General features: G+C 52.0%; 1 protein-coding gene across 5 annotated transcripts; it reads left to right on the forward strand.

Moving 5' to 3' along the window:
* Window positions 1-3039: 3039 nt before the first annotated feature.
* Window positions 3040-19940, forward strand: LTC4S (leukotriene C4 synthase). Of its 5 annotated transcripts, none has more exons than XM_039252807.1 (8): window positions 3040-3333; window positions 7089-7171; window positions 10433-10597; window positions 17062-17206; window positions 18994-19093; window positions 19200-19270; window positions 19358-19439; window positions 19690-19940. In XM_039252807.1, exons 4-8 carry the CDS (start codon window positions 17149-17151, stop codon window positions 19829-19831), a joined length of 453 nt encoding a protein of 150 aa, XP_039108738.1. In that variant the 5' UTR covers window positions 3040-3333; window positions 7089-7171; window positions 10433-10597; window positions 17062-17148; the 3' UTR covers window positions 19832-19940. The 5 variants fall into 5 exon arrangements, with proteins under 5 accessions (XP_039108738.1, XP_039108739.1, XP_039108736.1 ...); XM_039252804.1 differs by lacking the exon at window positions 3040-3333 and adding an exon at window positions 6828-6969; XM_039252808.1 differs by lacking the exon at window positions 7089-7171.
* The last annotated feature ends 341 nt before the right edge of the window (window positions 19941-20281 follow it).

Genomic DNA, 20281 nt, shown 5'->3' on the forward strand with positions numbered 1-20281 from the left:
GGGGTTAGGGGAGTAACAGTAAATGGAGTCCTGGCCCCAGGCCCAGCTCACAGCAGGATGGCTGGATCCACAGCTCTGCCTGGTCATTTCCCTGGCCCTGATCGTTAATCAGAGGGGACACCCTTGCTTGTTGTAGAATCAGCTAGGTGGAAGCCTCCCATGATGGGAAAAGGAAGTTTGAGTGGACTAGCCATGGTGGCAGGGGGTGGGGGGCAGGGGGCCGGCTCTGCATGAGGCCAGCAGCATGGCTGTGACTCACCGAGGCTGCTCTAGCTCTGTCACTGCTGAAATGTCCACCCTGCCAGTGATGGAGACCAATGCCGAGCCTCTGAGTCAGCCCATCTTTTGAGACCAACTAGCTACTTAGTAGTATGTTAGTCCCTCCCACGCTGGAAAGGGTGTGATTCATCTTTATTTTTTTGTTCTTTTCTGGCTTTTCATTTTGATATAATTTCAGTTGTGAAAAGAGAACAAAGATCTCAAACACACGGGAAGTTATGGTAGACACAAAAGACCACGTATCATAGAAATATAGGAATGAATCCCTTTATGTGAAATGTCCAGAAAAGGCAAACCAATAAAGACAGAAACAGATCCGTGGTGGCCTGGGGCCGGGACTTCCGGGGGTGATGAAATTGCTCTAAAACCAGATCATGGCGATGCTCTGTACAACTGAGCAAATTTACTAGAAGTTGAATTGTACAAAACGGGTGGATTTTATGGCATGTAAATTATAAAACTCAACAAAGTTGCTTTTTACAATAGTACAAAGAATGCTTAAATATGGTTCACCCAGCCTCCTCATATGTTAACATCTTTTACAACATCTATATGATTATTTTTTTTCGTTTATTTTAGTAGGCTACACGGCCAGCACGGACATCAACATGGGGCCTGAACTCAACGATCCCCAAGATCAAGACCTGAGATGAGATCAAGAGTCAGATGCTTAACCGGCCGAGCCACCAGGCATCCCAACAACAGTATAATTATTAAAAATAGGAAATTGGGGCGGCTGGGTGGCTCGGTCGGTTAAGCGTCTGACTTTGGTTCAGGTCATGATCTTGCAGTTCATGAGTTTGAGTCCCTCACTGAGTTCTGTGCTGACAGCACAAAGCCCACTTTGGATCCTGTCTCTCTCTTTTTCTCTTTCTCTCTCTCTCTGCCCCTCCCCTGCTCATTCTCTCTCTCAAAAATATACATTTAAGAAAACAGGAAATTCACACCGAAACAGAGACTGTTAACTAATCAACAGATCTTATTCAAATTTCAAGAGTAGTCCTTGTAGTGCCCTTTTTCCGGTCCCCAATCCAGGATCTCATTGCATGAGTCGTCAAGCCTCCTCAGTCTCCTAATCTGTGCCAGTTCCTCAGTCTTCATCCTTTGTGTTCTTGGCACCAGCCATTCTCACCTTCTGGAACGGACACAGAGTCCAGGTGTAGCTCTCTGGCTGTCCTGCTGCTTGCTGAGGGTTCAGAGTACTTGACCTTCCAATACAGAATACATCCTATGTCACCTTGGATTGGATCAAGTGCCTCTCGACAGTAGCGCAGTCCGGATGCGTGGCAGCAGGATCCAATGTGCTACACCCCCTTCCGGACACACAGAAGCTGCTAACCTGAAGAGCAATGGAAAGACTGTTGAAAGGTACAGGCTAGGGGCCGTCTGGGTGGCTCAGTGGGTTAAACGTCCAACTTAGGCTCAGGTCATGATCTCATAGCTTGTGGGTTCAAGCCCCGCTTTGGGCTCTGTGCCAAGAGCTTGGACCTTGGAGCTTCCTTCGAATTCTGTGTCTCCCTCCCCCATTCATACGCCATCTCTCCCTCTCTTTCTCTCTCACTCACTCTCCCAAAAATAAGGCACCAGTCAAGGGCCAGATTAGTGAGAAGACCTTGGAAGGAAAGGGTGCCTTCTGCCAGGAAGGGGTATATACCCCGGATCAGTGACAGGGACATGGGGCTGCGGCTCCAATAGGTAGGAGACGGGAGGGCAACCCACAGGAGTGGAAGTAGAGGTGGCCTTGCTTGCTGTCACTCCCAAGACCCTTTAGGAGAGCTTGTGCTTTCTGTCCTGCAACTTCAGGCTTTGTGCACCCAGAGACCCTGACTCCCAAAAGGATAACATATTCACCAGAAGACACAGCAGGAGTCCTATTAAGCTACAGCAGCCTCCAGGGTCCCTTGAAGTCAGATGAAGAGGCCAGGGTCCTGGCAGGAGGAGCTGACCTTGACCATCAAGGGAGGAGGATGAGGTTCCACACTGGAGAGGGAGAGTGCATTCCACCACTCTGACCCCATGCTGTGTCTCTTGGTACAATTTTGGTGGTGAGTGGACTGGTGCGGCCACCATGCATTGATAGTGCTGGGTGACCAGGGGCTCAGACCCCTCCAGGGTCTGGGTCACCCCTCCAGGTAAACTGAAGTGCTAGCTGAGGGTGAGGGCAATCTAGACTGGGTGGTAGAAGACGGAGGTGATGAAGCCTGAAACCAGCTGTTATGTGTCCCAGTAGCCTTTTTCTTTAAGTTTATTTATTTTGAGAGAGAGGGAGAGAGAGAATCCCAAGCAGGTTCTGAGATGTTACTGCCGAGCCTGTAGTGAGGCTTGAGCCCATGAACCATGAGATCACGAACTGAGCCGAGGTGAAGAGCTCCACACCCAACCCAGGCGCCCCACTCACTAGCCTTATTTTAAATTTCCCCAGGAAGAGTCCTGACTCCTAAGGTGCCACTTGCTGGGGGACTGAACTTACTGCATAAAGAGGGCCCAAAGGGGCGCCTGGGTGACTCAGGTTGTGAGCTCAGGTTTAATGAGTTCCAGCCTCGCATTTGGGATAGCTGCTTAGAGCGCAGAGCCCGCTTGGGATCCTCTGTCCCCTTCTCTCTCTCTGCCCCTCCCCCGCTCGCGCACTCTCTCTCTGGAAAATAAACATTAAAATAAAAAAAATAGAGGACCGAGTGGTGCAAGGTGCGGACTCTAGGTGTCGCTGTGGCGCGCTCCCAGGGTTCTGGGCCAAGGCCAGAGGGATTCTCCTTAGGAGCTTCGCGGCTCCAGCTAACGTCCGCTACGCAGGGCCGCCTGCTCTCGATGCCCGGTCCCTGTGGGGGTGCCGAGGCCCGACCTGCCTCCCAGTTCGGGGCCACGCCGAGGGCCCTCTCGGCGGCGGCGGGGGGCTGTGGCTCGGCCGCAGCCACATCGCAGCTCAGCGGGCCGCCCTGACCCGCTTGCTACCCGGACCTCTCTCTCCCACAAGCCCCGCACGTCCCCGAATCCTGTTTCTGAGCAACTCGCCCAATGCAAACGGGAGGTTTTGAGGTTACGTGTTTTGTTGAGAAGGTAAGTTTATCAGATTTCAAAGACGGTTTTTCTGGACCCCCAAATGCTCAGCTGAAGGCTGGCCCTCCTCTGTCTCCTGGAAGAGCGTGAGGGAATGAGCGATTTCAGGGTTGCGGGGGGTTTCCTTCTAACTGATTCTAAGCTCTTTTAAGATTGCCTGGCAGAAGGAGAGGGGCGCCTGGGTTGTTCACTTGGCTCAGGTCATGATCTCGCAGTCTGTGGCTTCGAGCCCCGCGTCGGGCTCAGTGCTGACAGTTCAGAGTCTGGAGCTGCTTCGGATTCTGTGTCTCCCTCTCCTCCCCATTGTCCTCTCTCTCTCTCTCTCTCAGGTTCCACATTAGGTGTAGAGATTTTTTTTTTTTTACATTTTAAATTTTTTTATTTGTAACACAGTTGATAACACAATATGACATCCTATTCTTAATGTTTAACTTTTATTTCTTAAATTGATTTTTTTGTCAAGGTGGTTTCCATGAGATTACGTTAAAAATAAGTAAATAAGTAAAAATAAAACTGTCAGAGAATTTCAGTGAATGTTGGCTATGATATTTAAATTCATATCTATGTAAATTGATACTGGATGTAATATTGATACCGGCCAGAGAAAGGGTTTGGAACTCAGGTTCTGTGCCACGCTAGAAAATCAATATCCCAGAGACATTATGATGCTGGGAAAGAAAGGGCTTTATTCAGGAAGCCAGCAACCTGAGAAGATGGTGGACTAATGCGTCAAAGACCGTCTTTTCCGCCCAAAGAAAACTGGAAGGTTTTAAAACTGTTTTTTAATAGTTTATTTATTTTTGAGACAGAGCATGAGTGGGGAAGGGACAGAGAGCGAGGGAGACACAGAATCTGAAACAGGCTCCAGGCTCTGAGCTCTCAGCACAAAGCCTGACGCGGGGCTCGAACCCACGAACCGTGAGATCGTGACCTGAGCCAAAGTCGGATGCTTAACCCACTGAGCCACCCAGACGCCCCAAAACTATTTTTTTAATGTGTTATTTATTTTTGAAATAGTGCAAGTGGAAGAGGGACAGAGAGAGAGGGACAGAGGATCTGAAGCCGCCTCTGTGGTGACAGCAGCGAGCCCAAGGAGGGGCTTGAACTCATGAGCTGTGAGATCATGACCTGACCCAAAGCGGGAGCCTAAACTGACTGAGCCTCCAGGGTGGCCCCGGCCAGAGGGTTTGAAAGGGGGGGCCTGGGGAAAGGGAATGGGGCTCTGTGCAGGAGAAGCAGGTGCCCAGGCCACGTGACTCTGAACAGACTCACTGGCATTAGCAGCAGGTGGTTTTCAAATGTAGTCAGGCCTTTTCTCTTGGGAAACTCTGGTCTTTTACTCCTCAAGGCCAGGGGGCTGCAAATCTCAAGGAAAGTAAGTTCTGTTACAGACTAAGGGACTTACGTAAACAAGCAAGGAGTGCTTTCTCTCTCTTCTCTCTCTCTCTCTCTCTCTCTCTCTCTCTCTCAAAATAAATAAATAAACTTAAGAAAATAAATTCTTATTTTCCTGAATGGGCAAAATTAAGTTACTATGTATTTTGATGTCCATACTGTCCAGGTTTGGCCAGTGGGTACCCCTTCAAACTGGGTGCTGTGTCCCTGAGCTTTTCCTTCTTTTCTCTTCCTTTTTTTTTTTTTTAAGTTTAGTCATCTATTTTGGAAGAGAGAGGGGGAGAGAGTATGAGTGGGAGAAGGGCAGAGAGAGAGGGAGAGAAGGAGAATTCCAAGCAATTTCCACACCATCAGCTTGGAGCCTAATACAGGGCTCAAATTCAGGAGCCATGAGATCATGACCTGATTATGACCTGATGAGATCATGACCTGAGCCAAAATAAGAGTTGAATGCTCAACCAACTGAGCCACCCAGGTGCCCCGGGAATTTAGTTTGAATTTAAGAAGTTATGAATTCATAATGATTCAAGTAACTAAATAAGTGGAGAACAAGGGAAAGCTCTTTTTCACTAATAAATGTAAAAAGAATGATGGAATTAGAAAATCACCATTTGGCTACCATCATCATAAATGACTCAGGCAGAGTCACGAATGGTTGTTGTAAAATCAGTCGGTGAAAGTTTGAGGAGCAACGGAATATTTTTTTACAGAACCTCATAGTATGATCCTACAAAGAGAAGTTTCAATGGGAAAGAAGTTATTTTTATCAAACATCAGCAAAGCCAGACTTTAGATAAAGGAAGTAAAACATAGTAGGAACTCCAACAGAGTCGGGGAGGTGAAAATTACAAGACACGGTTAACAGGGTTGGTCACTGTCATTGTCAAAATGATGAGGCACTTCTTTGTTATTATTATTTTAGAGGGGGAGGGAGAGCGAGAGCCTAAGTGGGGGAGGGACAGAGAGAGAGGGGAAAGAGAGAATCCCAAGCAGGCTCCACGCTCAGTGCAGAGCCTGACACAAGGCTCAGTCCCACGACCCTAGGATCATGACCTGAGCCGAAAACAAGAGGCAGACGCTGAACCGACTGAGCCACCCCGGCGCACCAAGGCACTTCTTAAAGTCAGGCTTCTTCTCTCAGAGACAGGGAGACAGAGGTCCCAGCCTTCCTGATGACAACAGTTCAAACAAATGGCTTTCAGGTCCTGGGGAAGGACATTGCTGGGTTGTAAGCGGTACACATATACCTCACGTACAGAGAAGGGACTCACAGTTGTCAGGGTTTCCTATAAATGCTCTAAGAATGAGAAGTCAGGAGGGGCGCCTGGGTGGCTCCGTCGGTTAAGTAGGCAACCCTTGATTTTGGCTCAGGTCATGATCTCGAGGTTTGTGAGTTCGAGCCCCACATTGGGCTCTGCCCTGAAGGTGCAGAGCCTGCTTGGGATTCTCTTCCTCTCTGTCTGCTCCTCAACCCACTCTTGCACACGCACTTCTCTCTCTGTCTCTGGCTCTGTCCCTCTTTCTCTCAACATAAATAAATATACTTAAAGAAAAAAAAAAAAGAATGGGAGGTCAGGAGCCCATCTTAGGACTGGAACAAATGGTAAATTCTTTTGTCAGCCTTTATCTTTTCCAGACTGGTGCCCAAAAGGGCTGGGTCGTCTCAGTGGCCTTAGGCTGCTGGAAGCTGTGGCAGAATTTGGGCAAAGTCCCTTAGTGCAAAGCAAGGGGTTGGAATGGAGTCGGTGCGCTGAGAGTCCCTGCAGATCTCTTTCCAGTAGAGAACCTGGCAGTCACCATGGTAACAGTACAGTGAAAACAACTCCAGGAACAAGGTTCAGTCGGTAGAGCACGCAATTCTTGATCTTGGGGTTGTAAATTCGAGCCCCGTGTTGGGTATAGAGACTACTTAGGGGCCCCTGTGTGGCTCAGTCAGTTAAGCGTCCGACTTCAGCTCAGGTCATGATCTCACGGTTCGTGGGTTTGAGCCCCACGTCAGGCTCCATGCTAACAGCTCAGAGCCTGGAGCCTGTTCTGGATTCTGTGTCTCCCTCTCTCTGACCCTCCCCTGTTCATTCTCTCTCTCAGAAATAAATAAACCATAAAAAAAAAAATGTAGAGACTACTTAAAATCTTTGAAAGAAAAAACCATCTCTAGGAACAGGACAGACTGACATCACGTACCTCCTGACAGTGCACTGAGAAGAACACAGTGCCGTTCCCCTGCCCCTCCTGGTCAAGGTGCATGATCGATTCTAATCAGCTGAAACCTCAGATAAAATCAAATCGGTGGATTTCTGCAAAATAACTGGCCTGTGCTCATGAAAGACAAAGATTTGTGAACTCATGAACTCTTCCAGATTACAGGAGACTGAATGCCCTTGACAATGAACCCAACACAGAATCCTGGAGGTTCTTTCGCCATAAGGATAAACAATATCTGGTAAAGTCTGTTGATTCAATTATGGTATTGTCTTTTTTCTTAATTGAGATATAATTGATATATAACATGATATTAGCTTCAGGTAGACAGCATAGTGATTTGATATTTGTATATATTGATAATGGTATTGTCTTTTTTTTTAAGTTTATATATTTCTTCTGAGAGAGAAGAGAGCACGAGCAGGGCAGGAGCACAGAACGAGAGAGAAAGAGAGAGATAGAGAATCCCAAGCAGGATCCATGCCATCAGTGCAGAGCCCAACTCAGGGCTTGATATCACGAACCTGGAGATCATGACCTGAGCCGAAATCAAGTCAGTCACTTAGCTGACTGAGCCCCTCAAGCTCCCTGGTGTTGTCTTTTTTTTAAATTGAGATATAACTGACATATAACATGATATTAGTTCCAGGTATACAGCATAATGATTCGATATTTGTATATATTGATAATGGTACTGTCTTAATGTTAATTACCTGACTATGCTAATTGTACCATAGCTATATAAGAGAATGTTTATGCACATGGCAGTGTTGAGGAGCAAAGGGCATTTTGTCTGCAAATTACCCTCAAGTGACTCAGAAAGATCATTGTGTGTGTGAGTGTGTGTGTGTGTGTGTGTGTGTGTGTGTGTGAAGGGAAAGAAAGAGAGGGAGAGAAAAGAGCCAGGTAAATCAAATACAATAAAATAATAGAAACCTCAGTGAAGAATATACCACAATGCTTTGTGCTCTTCTTTCAAATTTTCTGAAATTATGTTTAAAAACATTTTTGGTTTTTACATTAAAAAATGTAACCCCAGGGGTGCCTGGGTGGCTTAGTCAGTTAAGCATCCGACTTTCGCTTAGGTCATGATCTCGCGGTTTGTTGGTTCGAGCCCCGCATCGGGCTCTGTGCTGACTGCCAGCTCAGAGCCTGGAGCCAATTTCGGAGTCTGTGTCTCCCTGTCTCTCTGGCCCTCCCCTGCTCACGCTGTCTCTCTCTCTCTCTCTCTCTCCTAGAAATAAAAAAAAAAATTAAAAAAAAAAAATGTAACCCATAAGCAAACCAATCCCCCAGTGGATTGAAGACCTGAGTATACAAGACAAACGTAAGAGTAAAACATGCATAAACTTCTTACGGTAAAATTAAGAGCTTCTGTGGGGGCGCCTGGGTGGTTCAGTCAGTTAAGCTTCTGACTCTTGGTTTCGGTTCAGGTCATGAGCTCATAGTCCATGAGTTTGAGCCCTGCGTCGGCTCTCTGCTGTCAAGGTGGAGCCCACTTCTGATCCTCTGTCCCCCCCATCTCTGCATTTCGTCCACTCATGCTCTTTCTCTCTCAAAAATAAACATTAAAAATAAGAGCTTCTGTGCGTTGAAAACCACTGTAAGGACCCTCTGGTCAAAGGGAGCCCCTCTCCAGGCCTGTTTTGGCCAGTGGCTGAGGGAGAGGTGCTGGGAGGGGCCGAAGTAGTGGGTGATGCAGATACTGACCTGTGCTCTAGACCCCACTCAGCCAATACCAAGCACCCTTGCCCTTGTGTGACGGTCCTCTCTTGTGACTTTTTGGCTCCCCCAGAATCAGAGTCCCCTAGAGTAGTGACAAGCCACTCTAGCCACATACTCACTTGATGCCTCGGTGTCCCATGGTCCCATGGTCAAGTTTTGCTTTGTTTTCGGACTGATGTACACTTCGTGGCAGGGAAGGCATAGCCCTGTTCCGGGGCCCGAGGGCTGTGCGCCACTACTCTTACTGAGGATTTCCAGAAACACAGGGCATCTCTTTCTCTATCACAGATCTTTCCAGCTCAAGGGGATCTGCCGGGCCTGGTGGGCCATGCTGGGAGCACTTGCCCTCGTCGCTATTCACAGCTGGCAGCCTTCTGCGTCATCTGATAAGTGTGTCACAGTAGGGTCCCCGAGTATGGAATATATGGCACCCCAAACCCAGAGACCTACCATGTCTTGTGTTCCTTTTTTCATGTGAACTGCAATAACCTGTATTTACTTCTTTCCTTAACTCTTTTTTTAAATGTTTTATTTATTTTTAAGAGAAAGAGAGAGTATGATCAGGAGAGGGGCAGAGAGAGACGGGGACAGAGGATTGGAAGTAGGCTCCCCATTGACAACAGAGAGCCCAACATGGGGCTCGAACTCACGAACCGTGAGATCGTGACCTGAGCCGAAGTCGGACGCTTAACCGACTCAGCCACCCAGGTGCCCCCATATTTATTTCTGATGGGATGTCTGATAGGCCACTGACGAGCAACCTCATTGAGGGGACAAGTCCCTGGCCTTTTGGGGTTTTCTGTTTTTTTTAATTTTTTTGTTTTTATTTATTTTTGAGACAGAGAGAGACAGAACACGAGTGGGGGAGGGGCAGAGAGAGAGAGAGACACAGAATCCAAGGCAGGCTCCAGGCTCTGAGCTGTCAGCACAGAGCCCGACACGGGGCTCGAACCACAAGCCATGACATCATGACCTGAGCTGAAGCTGGACGCTCAACCAACTGAGCCACCCAGGCACCCCAAGTCCCTGGCTTTTTGGACTGCGTGTCTCAGCATGGCCACAGATATACTCTGCATTTCCTGTTCCTCAGGTCAAATCACAAGATGGATCCTCAGGTCCATATACTGGACCAATGTGATTTTGGGTGAATGCCCAGAGCATTGTTTCCTCCAAACTGTATTATGACAGAGAGTGAGACAGTGAAAACAGTTCTGGGTTTGGGGTGCCTGTGTGGCTCAGTTGGATGAATGTCTGATTTCAGCTCAGGTCATGATCTCACAGTTCATGGGTTCGAGCCCCGTGTCAGGCTCCATGCTGACAGCTCAGAGCCTGGAGCCTGCTTCGTATTCTGTCTCCCTCTCTCTCTGCCCCTCCCCTGCTTGTGCTCTATCTCTCTCAAAAATAAATAAACATTTAAAATGTTAAAATAAAATAAAGCAGTCCCAGGGCAAGCCTAAACTTATAATGCTGTCCATCCCACATGACTCCAAACTGCTTCCAATCTTCTTCACATTTTTAAATTTTATTTTTAATTAATTTTAATTCTTTCATTCTGTAAAGGATTCATTTTAATTTTTAAAATTTATTTTTGAGAGACAGAGTACAAGCAGGGGAGGGGCAGAGAGAAAGGGAGACACAGAATCCGACACAGGCCCCAGGCTCTGCTCAGAGCCCGACACGGGGCTCGAACTCACAAACCCCGAAATCATGACGCAAGCCGAAGACAGATGCTTAACCAATGAGACCACCCAGCCGCCCCATCCATTTCTCTTTTCAGACGAGAACAGAAAAGATCGCATCCAGCAGCTCCGCGTCATCTCCTCTAGCCTGTGTAACATGTTCAAATAACCATTCCACATCTGGCCACTGCAGTGAGGGCCGCGACCAGCCTGGGTCCCTGACATCTGCTAGGATTCCTGTGCTCTTTGTCGGGGCCAGACTGGTGAATATAACCTGGGGGGCGGGGGTAATGGGAGCCACCACCCTCCAACCTTTAGGCATTCAGTGTGGCACTAATCTCTGCCTTTCCTCCCCAAGGCAGTTTGTTCTGTAACACACCCTCCTGGTGAGTGGGTAACAGTTTCGAGATTCCGCTTGGCTTTTCCTACTCCAGTACTTCTTACTCTGTGCGCCAAGGAGCCAAGGTGTAAGTCTGCCTGTGTCAGAGGGTCCCCGAGACCAGCCCGGGCCCCGTGACGTGCTGGAAGAACCCCGGGACTTAGCATTAGCAGTGCTCATAGTACAGCTCCTGGCGCTCAGGGTGGGGCACAGCCAGCGGGCACAGAGCCAAGTCAGCAAAGGGGAGAAGGCGCGCGGCGCAAAGAGTGGGGAAAGCAGGCACAAGCCTCCAAGAGCCCCTGCAGTTGGAGCCACACGGGACATGCGCAGTTCCTCCAGCAGTAAGATGTGACGACATGAAATGTTGCCAGCCAGGGAAGCTCATTAGAGACTCAGCACCCTGGGTTTGTTTGTTAAGTTTTTTTTTTTAATGTTTGTTTATTTTTGAGAGAGAGACCATGAGTGGGGAAGGTGGAGGGGGGACAGAGGATCCAAAGCAGCCTCTGCGCTGACAGCAGAGAGCCCGATGTGGGGCTCGAACTCATGAACCGGGAGATCCTGACCTGAGTGAAAGTCGGACGTCCAACCGACTGAGCCCCCCCCCCAGCGCCCCCACCCAGGTTTTTAATGGGGGAGCTGGTCATGTAGGTTCTGTCTGTCCAGCATGAACCAAAATTTCAGACTCCCAAAAGGAGCATAGATGTTCCATGTAAACCCAAACGGATTAGGCACAGTGAGCCATTCTTATCAGTTAATGGTGGAAACCCTCCTGAAATCTAAGTTGGCAGATGTTAGCCAAGGGCTGACCTTGCAAGGACAGTGGTCACAGCCCTGTCGTGTAAACTCCTGTTTGCACAATGCCAGCTGCCTAGTAAGACCGTCCCGTGATACATCTAGGAGCCAGGGAGCTGTCCCAAGGGTCTCGGGCCCAGCTAATTCACTGTGAAATGCAACTTGGCTAGGACTCTTTTTGGGAGGCCCAGAACACACTTGGGTTTGTTACCTGCTTCCATGGCCCCTGTATGTAGTCCGGGATGGGTGATAGGCATGACAGAACCCTGTGCCTTCGGAACCACGGAGACAAAAAGAGACAAATAATGGAGGCCAGGGGCACCTGCGTGGTTGAGTCAGTTGAGCATCTGACTTGATGTCGGCTCAGGTCATGATCTTATGGTTTCCGGGGTCACGCCCCATGTTGGGCTCTGTGCTGACAGCGCAGAGCCTACCTGGGATTCTCTGTCTCCCTCTCTCTCTCTGCTCATCCCCGACTCATGCTGTCCTCTGTCTCTCTGAAAATAAATAAACTTAAAAAAAAAAAAAAAAAAGAATGGATCAGCAGAAAGCCAAATTAGCTGATCCCTTGCCCATTTCCAGATCCAAATCAGTTCTCAGACCCAGAACCCGCTGACTGAAGCAGAGGCCAGGCGTCCTTGTAAAACCCTTGCAACACTATGGCAAGTGCCCCCGCCCCCATCCTCTAAAGGGATCTGGTTCTATTTGCTCAGGTCACTGTTTCCTTACTCTCAGTTCAGTGGTTTCCAGGGTGAGGGGGCAGAAGGGCAGCCAGGCCAGCTGGGAAGTCTCTGTTCCATCATTCATGGGTACGTTTCTCTGAGCACCCACTGCACACAGCCTGGGGACAAGGCAGGCCACAGGCATCTTCTCGTGGACACTCCTGGAAGGCTGGGGAGATAGAAAACCCAACGAGGAAAGCAGAAAGGGACAAGGGCAGCCAGGGAAGGGTCCCAGGAGTCCTGGGCGGGGTGCCTAAGGGGCCCCAGAGCCTGAATGGCATCAGGCTGAGGAGAACCAAGGTCAGAGCCATGAATCTGTGAGGTGTCTCTGCAGGTGGAGTGTGAGCTGGGGGCAGGTTGGGCTCAAAGTCAGGAGCAAGACATGCTATCATCATAGGTCATTACTTTCTTGTGTAGAAGGCTTAGGGGCGACGGGGTGGCTCAGTCAGTTAAGCGTCTGACTCTTGACCTACACTCAGCTCATGACCTCATGGTTCATGAGTTGGGGCCCCACATTGGTCTCCATGCCCTCTCTCCCCCTCGCTGCCCCTCCCCTGCTCTCTCTCTCAAAGTAAATAAACTTAGGGGTCACCTGGGTGGCTCAGTCAGTTAAGTGTATGACTTCGGCTCAGGTCATGGTCTCATGGTTCGTGAGTTTGAGCCCCGTGTCGGGCTCTGTGCTGACAGCTCAGAGCCTGGAGCCTGCTTCAGATTCTGTGTCTCCCTCTCTCTCTGCCCCTCCCCCACTCATGCTCTGTCTCTCTCTGTCTCTCAAAGATAAATAGACATTAAAAAAGCTTTTTAAATAAATAAACTTAAAGAAAAAAACACTTTACTGAGGTGTACAGTTGACCCTTGAGCAACATGGGTTTGAATTGCGCAGGTTGACTTATACGTGGATTTTTTTTCAATAAACACAGTACAGTATTGTAAATGTTTTTTCTCTTCTTTACGATTTTTATTTTTTTATTTTTATTTTTATTTTTTTAATTTATTTTAAGGTTTTTTTTTTTTTTTTTTTTCTAGGAGAGAGAGACAGCGTGAGCAGGGGAGGGTCAGAGAGAGAGGGAGTCACAGACTGAAACAGGCTCCAGGCTCTGGGCTGGCAATCAGCACAGAGCCCGACGCGGGGCCCGAACCCACGAACCGCGAGATCATGACCTAAGCGAAAGTCGGACGCTTAACCGACTAAGCCACCCAGGCGCCCCAATTTTTTAAGACTTTTATTTTTAAATAATCACTATACCCAACACGGGGCTCAAATTTATAATGCTGAAATCAAGACTCACATGCTCTACAGACTTAGCAGTCAGGTGCTCCCTCATGATTTTCTTAGTAATTTTCTCTAGCTTACTTTATTGCAAGAATATAGTGTATAATACATGTAAAATGCAAAATAATTGTTATTATGTTAAGGCTTCTGGTCCACAGTAGGCTGTTAGTAGTTAAGTTTTGGGGGAACTCTACTGATTTTTGACTGTTGCTACCTAACCCCTGTCTTGTTCAAGGGTCAACTAATTTCCATACCACAACAATTGCCCAATTTAAGTGTACAATCCATTGACTTTGAGTAAATGTACTGAGCTGTGCAAACATCCCATAATCTGGTTCTAGAACATCTTCATCATATCTGCCCCCCACCCCCAGGCTGTCTGTGATCTGTTCTCTGTTTCTTTTGATTTGCTTTTTCTGGACACTTCATATAAAGAGAGTTATACCCTATGTGGTCTTTTGTGTTTGGGGCACAACTTAGCATAATGTTTTTGACGCCTCAGTCCTACTGTAGTGGGAGAATTGGGGAAATTTGAATGAGATCTGTAGAGTGGCTGATGGGTTTGTGTCGATGTTAATCTCCTAGTTTGCATAATTGAATTAGGGTTAAATCAGATTTTCACATTAGAGTGAGCTGGGTAGAGGGTATATGGGAAGTGTGTACTATTTTTGCAACTTTTTTGGTAAGTAAAATCATTTCAACATCTTTTTTTTTTAATGTTTATTTTTATTTTGGGGGGGGAGGGGCAGAGAGAGGGAGACAGAATCCAAAGCAGGCTCCAGGCCCTGAGTGGTCAGCACAGAGCCTGACACAGGCTCAAACTCACAGACCACAAGATCGTGACCTGAGCCGACGTCAGACGCTTAGCCACCCAGGTGCCCCTCTCTTTTTTGTTTTTCAAGTTTATTTATTTAAGTAATCTCTATGCCCAATGTAGGGCTTGAACTTGCAACCTCAAGACCAAGAGTCACGTGCTCTTCCCACTGAGCCAGCCCAGTGCCCTCCTTTTTAAATTAAGCTCAGTGTCTGAGTTCTCTACTGCTTATGGTGGTCTATTGTTCTGAAGTTGTGGTTTCTTCTTTTCATAATGGCTCTGCAGACTCTGTCACTCTCCAGAGATCCTTGGGCGAGCTCAGCTTCTAGAAGGTTCCTTGGGGCCCTGTAGGGGCTGGAGCACAGAGGCATGTCCTGCAGGGGCTCAGGGAGGGGCTTTTCCACTTCCTTCATGATAAGAATGGTCTGACAATGGCTGCCCAGGAGGGTGGGTGGGTGGCCCATGCCTGGAGCGCCCCGGGCTGGACCTCTGTCCTCCAGAGCAGGCCCGGCCTAGACAGGGCTCTGAGAGGCTGGGCAAGGGCAGAGGGAGTGAAATGCAAATGGCAGGATCTGGGGAGAGCTCCAGGGGTGGAGACCCCAATTACTGCCTGGACATCTGCCCAAGGACTTCCTCAGAATCTGCCTCAGCTTCCTGTTGTCAGGGCAGGGGATCAGCTTGGAAGGGAGGATGTCTAGGTCTCAGAGGAAATGAAAGTTCTAGCAGAGAGGAGCCCCTGAAATGGACGGAGCCCCACGGACACACGCGCGGGCCCCAGATGAGCTCCACCACGTTAGCAAGCCCAAGGGCCCTGGGAAACACGCCATGACTGCCCACAGACACATGTGGTTCACGCAAACAGCCTATCTGCTAACCGGGTCCCAGCTGGGGCCATAGCAGGGGGCTGTGGTCAGGACCACTTTCAGGGAGGACAGGGGAGCTGAGCAGGCAGAGAGAGAGCTTGAGGGCTCGTCTGGCATCTGCTTCCGGGTGCACCAGTCTCTTTCTGAGCTTCTGTCGGTCATTTCTCCACCATTGAGCGCCAACCATGGCAACTGGCAAGCTGGTGCAAAGCAGGGCACAGACCCGGAGACCCACCCCTGCCTCTGAGGAGCCCGCTGCAGCCCCTGGGAAGCAGCTGATTCTTTGGGGGCACTGATGGCAAGGGGCATTTGTCGGGCATTGGCCAGGCCATGAGAGGACAAAACGGGTTCTTGGGGAGCCCAGCAGGCAACAAAGCTCTCGGACTGGAACCCAGGTGAGGAAGGAGGCCAGCTGAGTGGCGGGGGTGGAGCTCCAGAGGTCACATGACCCTGCTATGTGGAGACCTCCGCAGAGTGACCAAGCAGAGGGTGCCAGGGGACCACAGTGGCCCAAGGCTAAAAAGCAGTGGCAGTTGCCCCAAAGGACCTGCTGCTCTGTTGCTCCCACGGCATGGCCCGTACCTGTTTGTGGCATCGCCAGCTCCTGCCTGTGCTTGGGCATCAGTCTGGACTGTGCTACGGCTGACCAAAACCCGCCTCCAACTAGCATGAGCCAAAAGGAGAAGTGGCTGTCTTACAAAATGATAAGGCTGAATGGCCAGGGCTGGGGGGGGAGAGGGAGGTTCCAGGCAAGGTGGTCCCAGGGGGCTCCAGGACACCAGCCACCTCTCTCCTCAAAGCATGGCCTTGCATTGCTCCGTCTTCCTTGGGGTGGCCAGTAGCCATAAATGGCCCCTGGAAATCTTCTTCCTTACTTTGCTTTCCCTTCCCAAAGTCCTAAGGAAGTTTCCAGAACTGCATCTCACCATCTTGAGTTAGCCTCGGCTCACACACAGTTTGGACTCACATGTCTATCCCCCATGCCCAGGAGGGCTGGGAGGCAGCTCTGTCCACACCACAGGACCTGAGAATAGGAAGGTTGGAACCTCAGGAAGGTGGGACCCTGGGCAGGCAGAAACAGCAGCTGACTGTTCCGGGGTGTGAGTCCCAGGAGATGCTGGGCTCAACCACCCTGAGTGGGCTGACCCATCCTTCTGGGCCAGCAAGGTGGGCTTTGGGATGGCCTGTGTGCATGGAGCACAGGAGGCTGTGAGGCCAGCGGCCGTCACGTTTCCCGAGGGGAGCAGGAACTCGGCTGTGCCCAATGTGGTCTGGGTGCCCAGACTGCCCTGCTGTCAGAATTGCATGTTATATAACAGCCCTGGTCTGTGATCAGGGGGAACAGGTAAGTGGGTGTGTATGGGTGGGGTGGGGTCAGGGCTGGGAACCCTCGAGGAACCCATGAACTGTGCCCAGGTGAGAGGTGACTGGGGCAGGGCACGGGGTGGGTTTGAGAATAAGCAGGACTTGATGATCAATGGGAAGTGGTGTAGGGGGTAGTTCAAGTAGGAGCCTCTGGTTGCCTGAGACCAGACTCAGGATAAGGGGAGGTCTGGAGAGCCACCCAGGGCCTGCTGAGGGTACAGGGCTGGAAGGACACTGGATTGACATACCCAAGGCTGCGGTGTGCCCTGGTGGACAGCTTGGACTCTGCCAGCACAGGACTAGGCAAAGAAGAGCCAAGAACGCCTGGGAGGAAGTGGCATGGCCGGCTTGTCCCTGGCCCGCTGCTCTGTCCTGCCTAGGCTCCGTCTGGCCCTGGTTTCTGCCTGCCTAGCCTGACCAGGCTGCTGGGCTCTGGCCGGCCTTGGCCACGCCCCTCCATCATGCCCCCTCCACAAGCAGGGGCGGGGAGATTGAGCCAGTCTTCCTCTCCCTGACCAGCCTCCGAGCCAGCCAGCCGACAGGGGCTGTTAAGAGCTCCGCAGCTTGTCTCCACACACCAGTCCGGCTGACAGACCTGCCAACACCATGAAGGACGAGGTGGCTCTTCTGGCCACTGTCACCCTCCTCGGAGTCCTGTTGCAAGGTGGGCTGGCTCCTGTTTGGGAGGTGGGTGGGGTGTGAGCTCCTGCAGCCTGCCTTCTGCCCTCCAGACCCCGGGGAGGTGCTGGAGGGCCCAGAGCTGGGTGTGGGGCAGAGGCAGAGCCTCTGGCCCAGACTCCCGGTGCCCAAGCTCTTCTGGGCCCAGTGAAGGCTGGGATACCCCGCGGCTGAGACGCTTGTGCTGTCCTCGGTTAGGGACAGGGAAAGCCGTGGAGGGAATGTCTGCAGGGTGAACTGTGAAACCCTGGGCAGCGAGCGACCAAGGCTGACAGGGGTGCCTGACCAAGGGAGGGGACCCTGAAATGGAAAAAGGCCCCAGAGGGACAATCGAGGTAGGCATGCCTTGTGTGGGCTGGGGGTGCGAGATAGAACCCTGGAAGAGGGCAGGGGCTTTCAGGGAGCAGGTGGAGCATCCAAGTGTGTTAGGCTATAGGATCTGGGATGGGGGGGTGCCAGAATGAAAGGGTGGTCTGGTGGTGGGTACAGAAGTGGGGCAGCCATGGGTCTGGAGTGACCCTGTCTAGCTGATCCCTGCCCTCTCCATCTAGCCTCTTTCTGGGGGTCCCAGCAGGACCACGGCTTTGCCATGCTGGGATGGCATGGAGCTGCACAGGGCTGGAACCTGCTCCCTGGCCCTCCAAGACTGGCCCCACAGGACATGTTCCAAGGCTGGATACCTCTACCACTTGGGATGCCATCACCCTACACTGTATGCGCCAGGGACCCTGGAGGGGCCAGGGCAGACAGGTTGACTTGATCTCCTGCTGTACTGGCAAGTTCGGCTCTTAGCTCCTCCTCATGTAGCCATGGGGCCCCCCTCTGGCTCCTACACTGTGACGGTCCACATAGCCTTGGCACCCACACTGCACTTGGGATGGGATATGTCTCCAGAAGGCCTCACACTAAGGGCCACAGGATTTGCTGGAAGATAGCTGAAGACAACCAGCACTGGAGCTGTGCGTGTGATGGGGGCCTGGCTCAGGCCAAGAGAAGGGCCCTTGTGCACTTAGATCCATCCATGCTGAAACGGGATGGCCGGGGGGTGGGGAGGAGGCAGAGCCCTGGAGGCCTGGCATTGGGCTGGAAGAGTCTCAGCAGCAACCAACTGGGGTAGGGGGGTAGGGGAGAGGATGTCTGTCAGACTTAGGGCAGAGTTCAGAGCACCTGAGCAGAGAAACCAAAGCAGGAGCCCATGCCACAGGCCTGAGTGATTCTGGCCTGAAGTAGGGTCAGGAGCCTCCCACCCCCACCCTATTGGTGGGGACCAGGGACTGTAAACCACAGGGTGTGTGCTCACTGCACCAGGGAGAATGCAGCCAACTCTGCCTTCAAGCCCTAGTGGCATGTCCTATTCAGGGACCCTCAAAGCCAAGGTCATGTCTAGAGAGTGGGAGCTGGTCATTTGTCTGTGTTTTGCAAGTCAAAGGATTCAGGAGCAAAGTCCTAACTAAGCTGGAGGGCCACTCCCGAGTAACGGTGTACCTGTGACGCATCGTCCCTCTCCCCCTACAAGAGGGGTGGGGGGAAGAGGGACTCCCGACATTCGAGGCCAGCACCTTGCCTTCCCCCTTGAGCATCTTGGACACAGGACAAGCCCAGAAAGAGATGGGGCAGGAAGTCCCCTCGGGAGGACTTTATTTTTCCATAGGGAATTTAAAGGGGAGTCATGACAAGTTCAGCGTGTAGAAAGATGGAGAAAAGGTGGGAACTAGGCGGAGGTTGCCAGCCTCGGGGCAGCCAGACCTGACTCCTGCCCATCCTCGCCCCCAGCCTACTTCTCCCTGCAGGTGATCTCTGCGCGCAGAGCCTTCCGCGTGTCGCCGCCGCTCACCACCGGGCCGCCCGAGTTCGAGCGCGTCTACCGAGCCCAGTGAGGCGCGGCGGGAGGGCTCCGGGCAGGAAGAGAGGGAGCCCGGGCAGCAGCCGGGTCCGAGGCCCCCCGCCCGCGCCCTCACGCCGCCCCGCCTCCACCGCAGAGTGAACTGCAGCGAGTACTTCCCGCTGTTTCTCGCCACGCTCTGGGTCGCCGGCATCTTCTTTCACGAAGGTCTGGGCTAGGGGCGGGCGTGCACGCCCTGGAGACACTAGGTCCCGCGCCAGCTGGCTCACCTGGCCCCGCCCGCCCCTCTCCCAGGTGCGGCGGCCCTGTGCGGTTTGGTCTACCTTTTCGCGCGCCTCCGCTACTTTCAGGGCTACACGCGCTCAGCGCAGCAGAGGTGAGAACCGGGGCGGGGCTCTGGGGAGGTCCCGTGGGGCTGGGGAAACGCGGCTTGTGGGCGGAGTCTTGACCACCCGGCTGCGAAACCGGGAGACTGGCTGGAGGTGGGCCCTTTTGGGCGGGGGGCGGGTCCTGGAGGAGCGGGGCGGAGCTGGGCGAGTCCTGGTGGAGGTGGGTGGAACGGGCGGCAGGGTAGGTGGGCGGGGCCTCCGTCGCTCCGCCCCGCCCCCGCTGAGCACTGCCCGCAGGCTGGCTCCCCTGTACGCGAGCGCGCGCGCGCTCTGGCTGCTGGTGGCGCTGGCCGCGCTCGGCCTGTTAGTCCACTTTCTCCCGGCCGCGCTGCCCGCCTCGCTCCTCGGACCGTTCCGGACGCTGCTGCCCAGGGCTTGAGATGGAGGACGACAGGTCGACGGAGCGGGAGAAGAGCCGGAGCTTTCCGGGAAGACAAGGGAGGGGTTCTCACTTTATCCAATCTCCAATTAAAGTGCCGGTGACCAGACCCCGATTGCACTCTCTAGGTCGGAGGGGATCGCGCACTACGGGCTTTGGAGCCAGCCCCTGGGCCGCCGCAGTCGGGTGGGCTTCCTGGGGGTGGGGCTGCAGAGGAAAAGGGTCCTCTCCCGCCCTACTCTCGGCCCCTGGAGCCACACGCCAGGCCCACGGCCGCCCTTTCCGTCGAGGCTCACCGGACGACTCCTCCTCCCCGCATTCAGCGCTGTCCTCGCCTGTCCCCTCCTCCGAGGCCTGCCCCTTCACTGTTCCCCAGCCGCCCTCTTCCCCGTCGCCAGGCTTTCACAGTTGACACCCGGGACTTTTCTCCGTCAGCACTAGGTCCCTGCT

Source organism: Hyaena hyaena, unplaced genomic scaffold, assembly GCF_003009895.1.
Source record: "Hyaena hyaena isolate Hyena2069 unplaced genomic scaffold, ASM300989v1 scaffold_428, whole genome shotgun sequence".
Classification (NCBI taxonomy): Eukaryota; Metazoa; Chordata; class Mammalia; order Carnivora; family Hyaenidae; genus Hyaena; species Hyaena hyaena.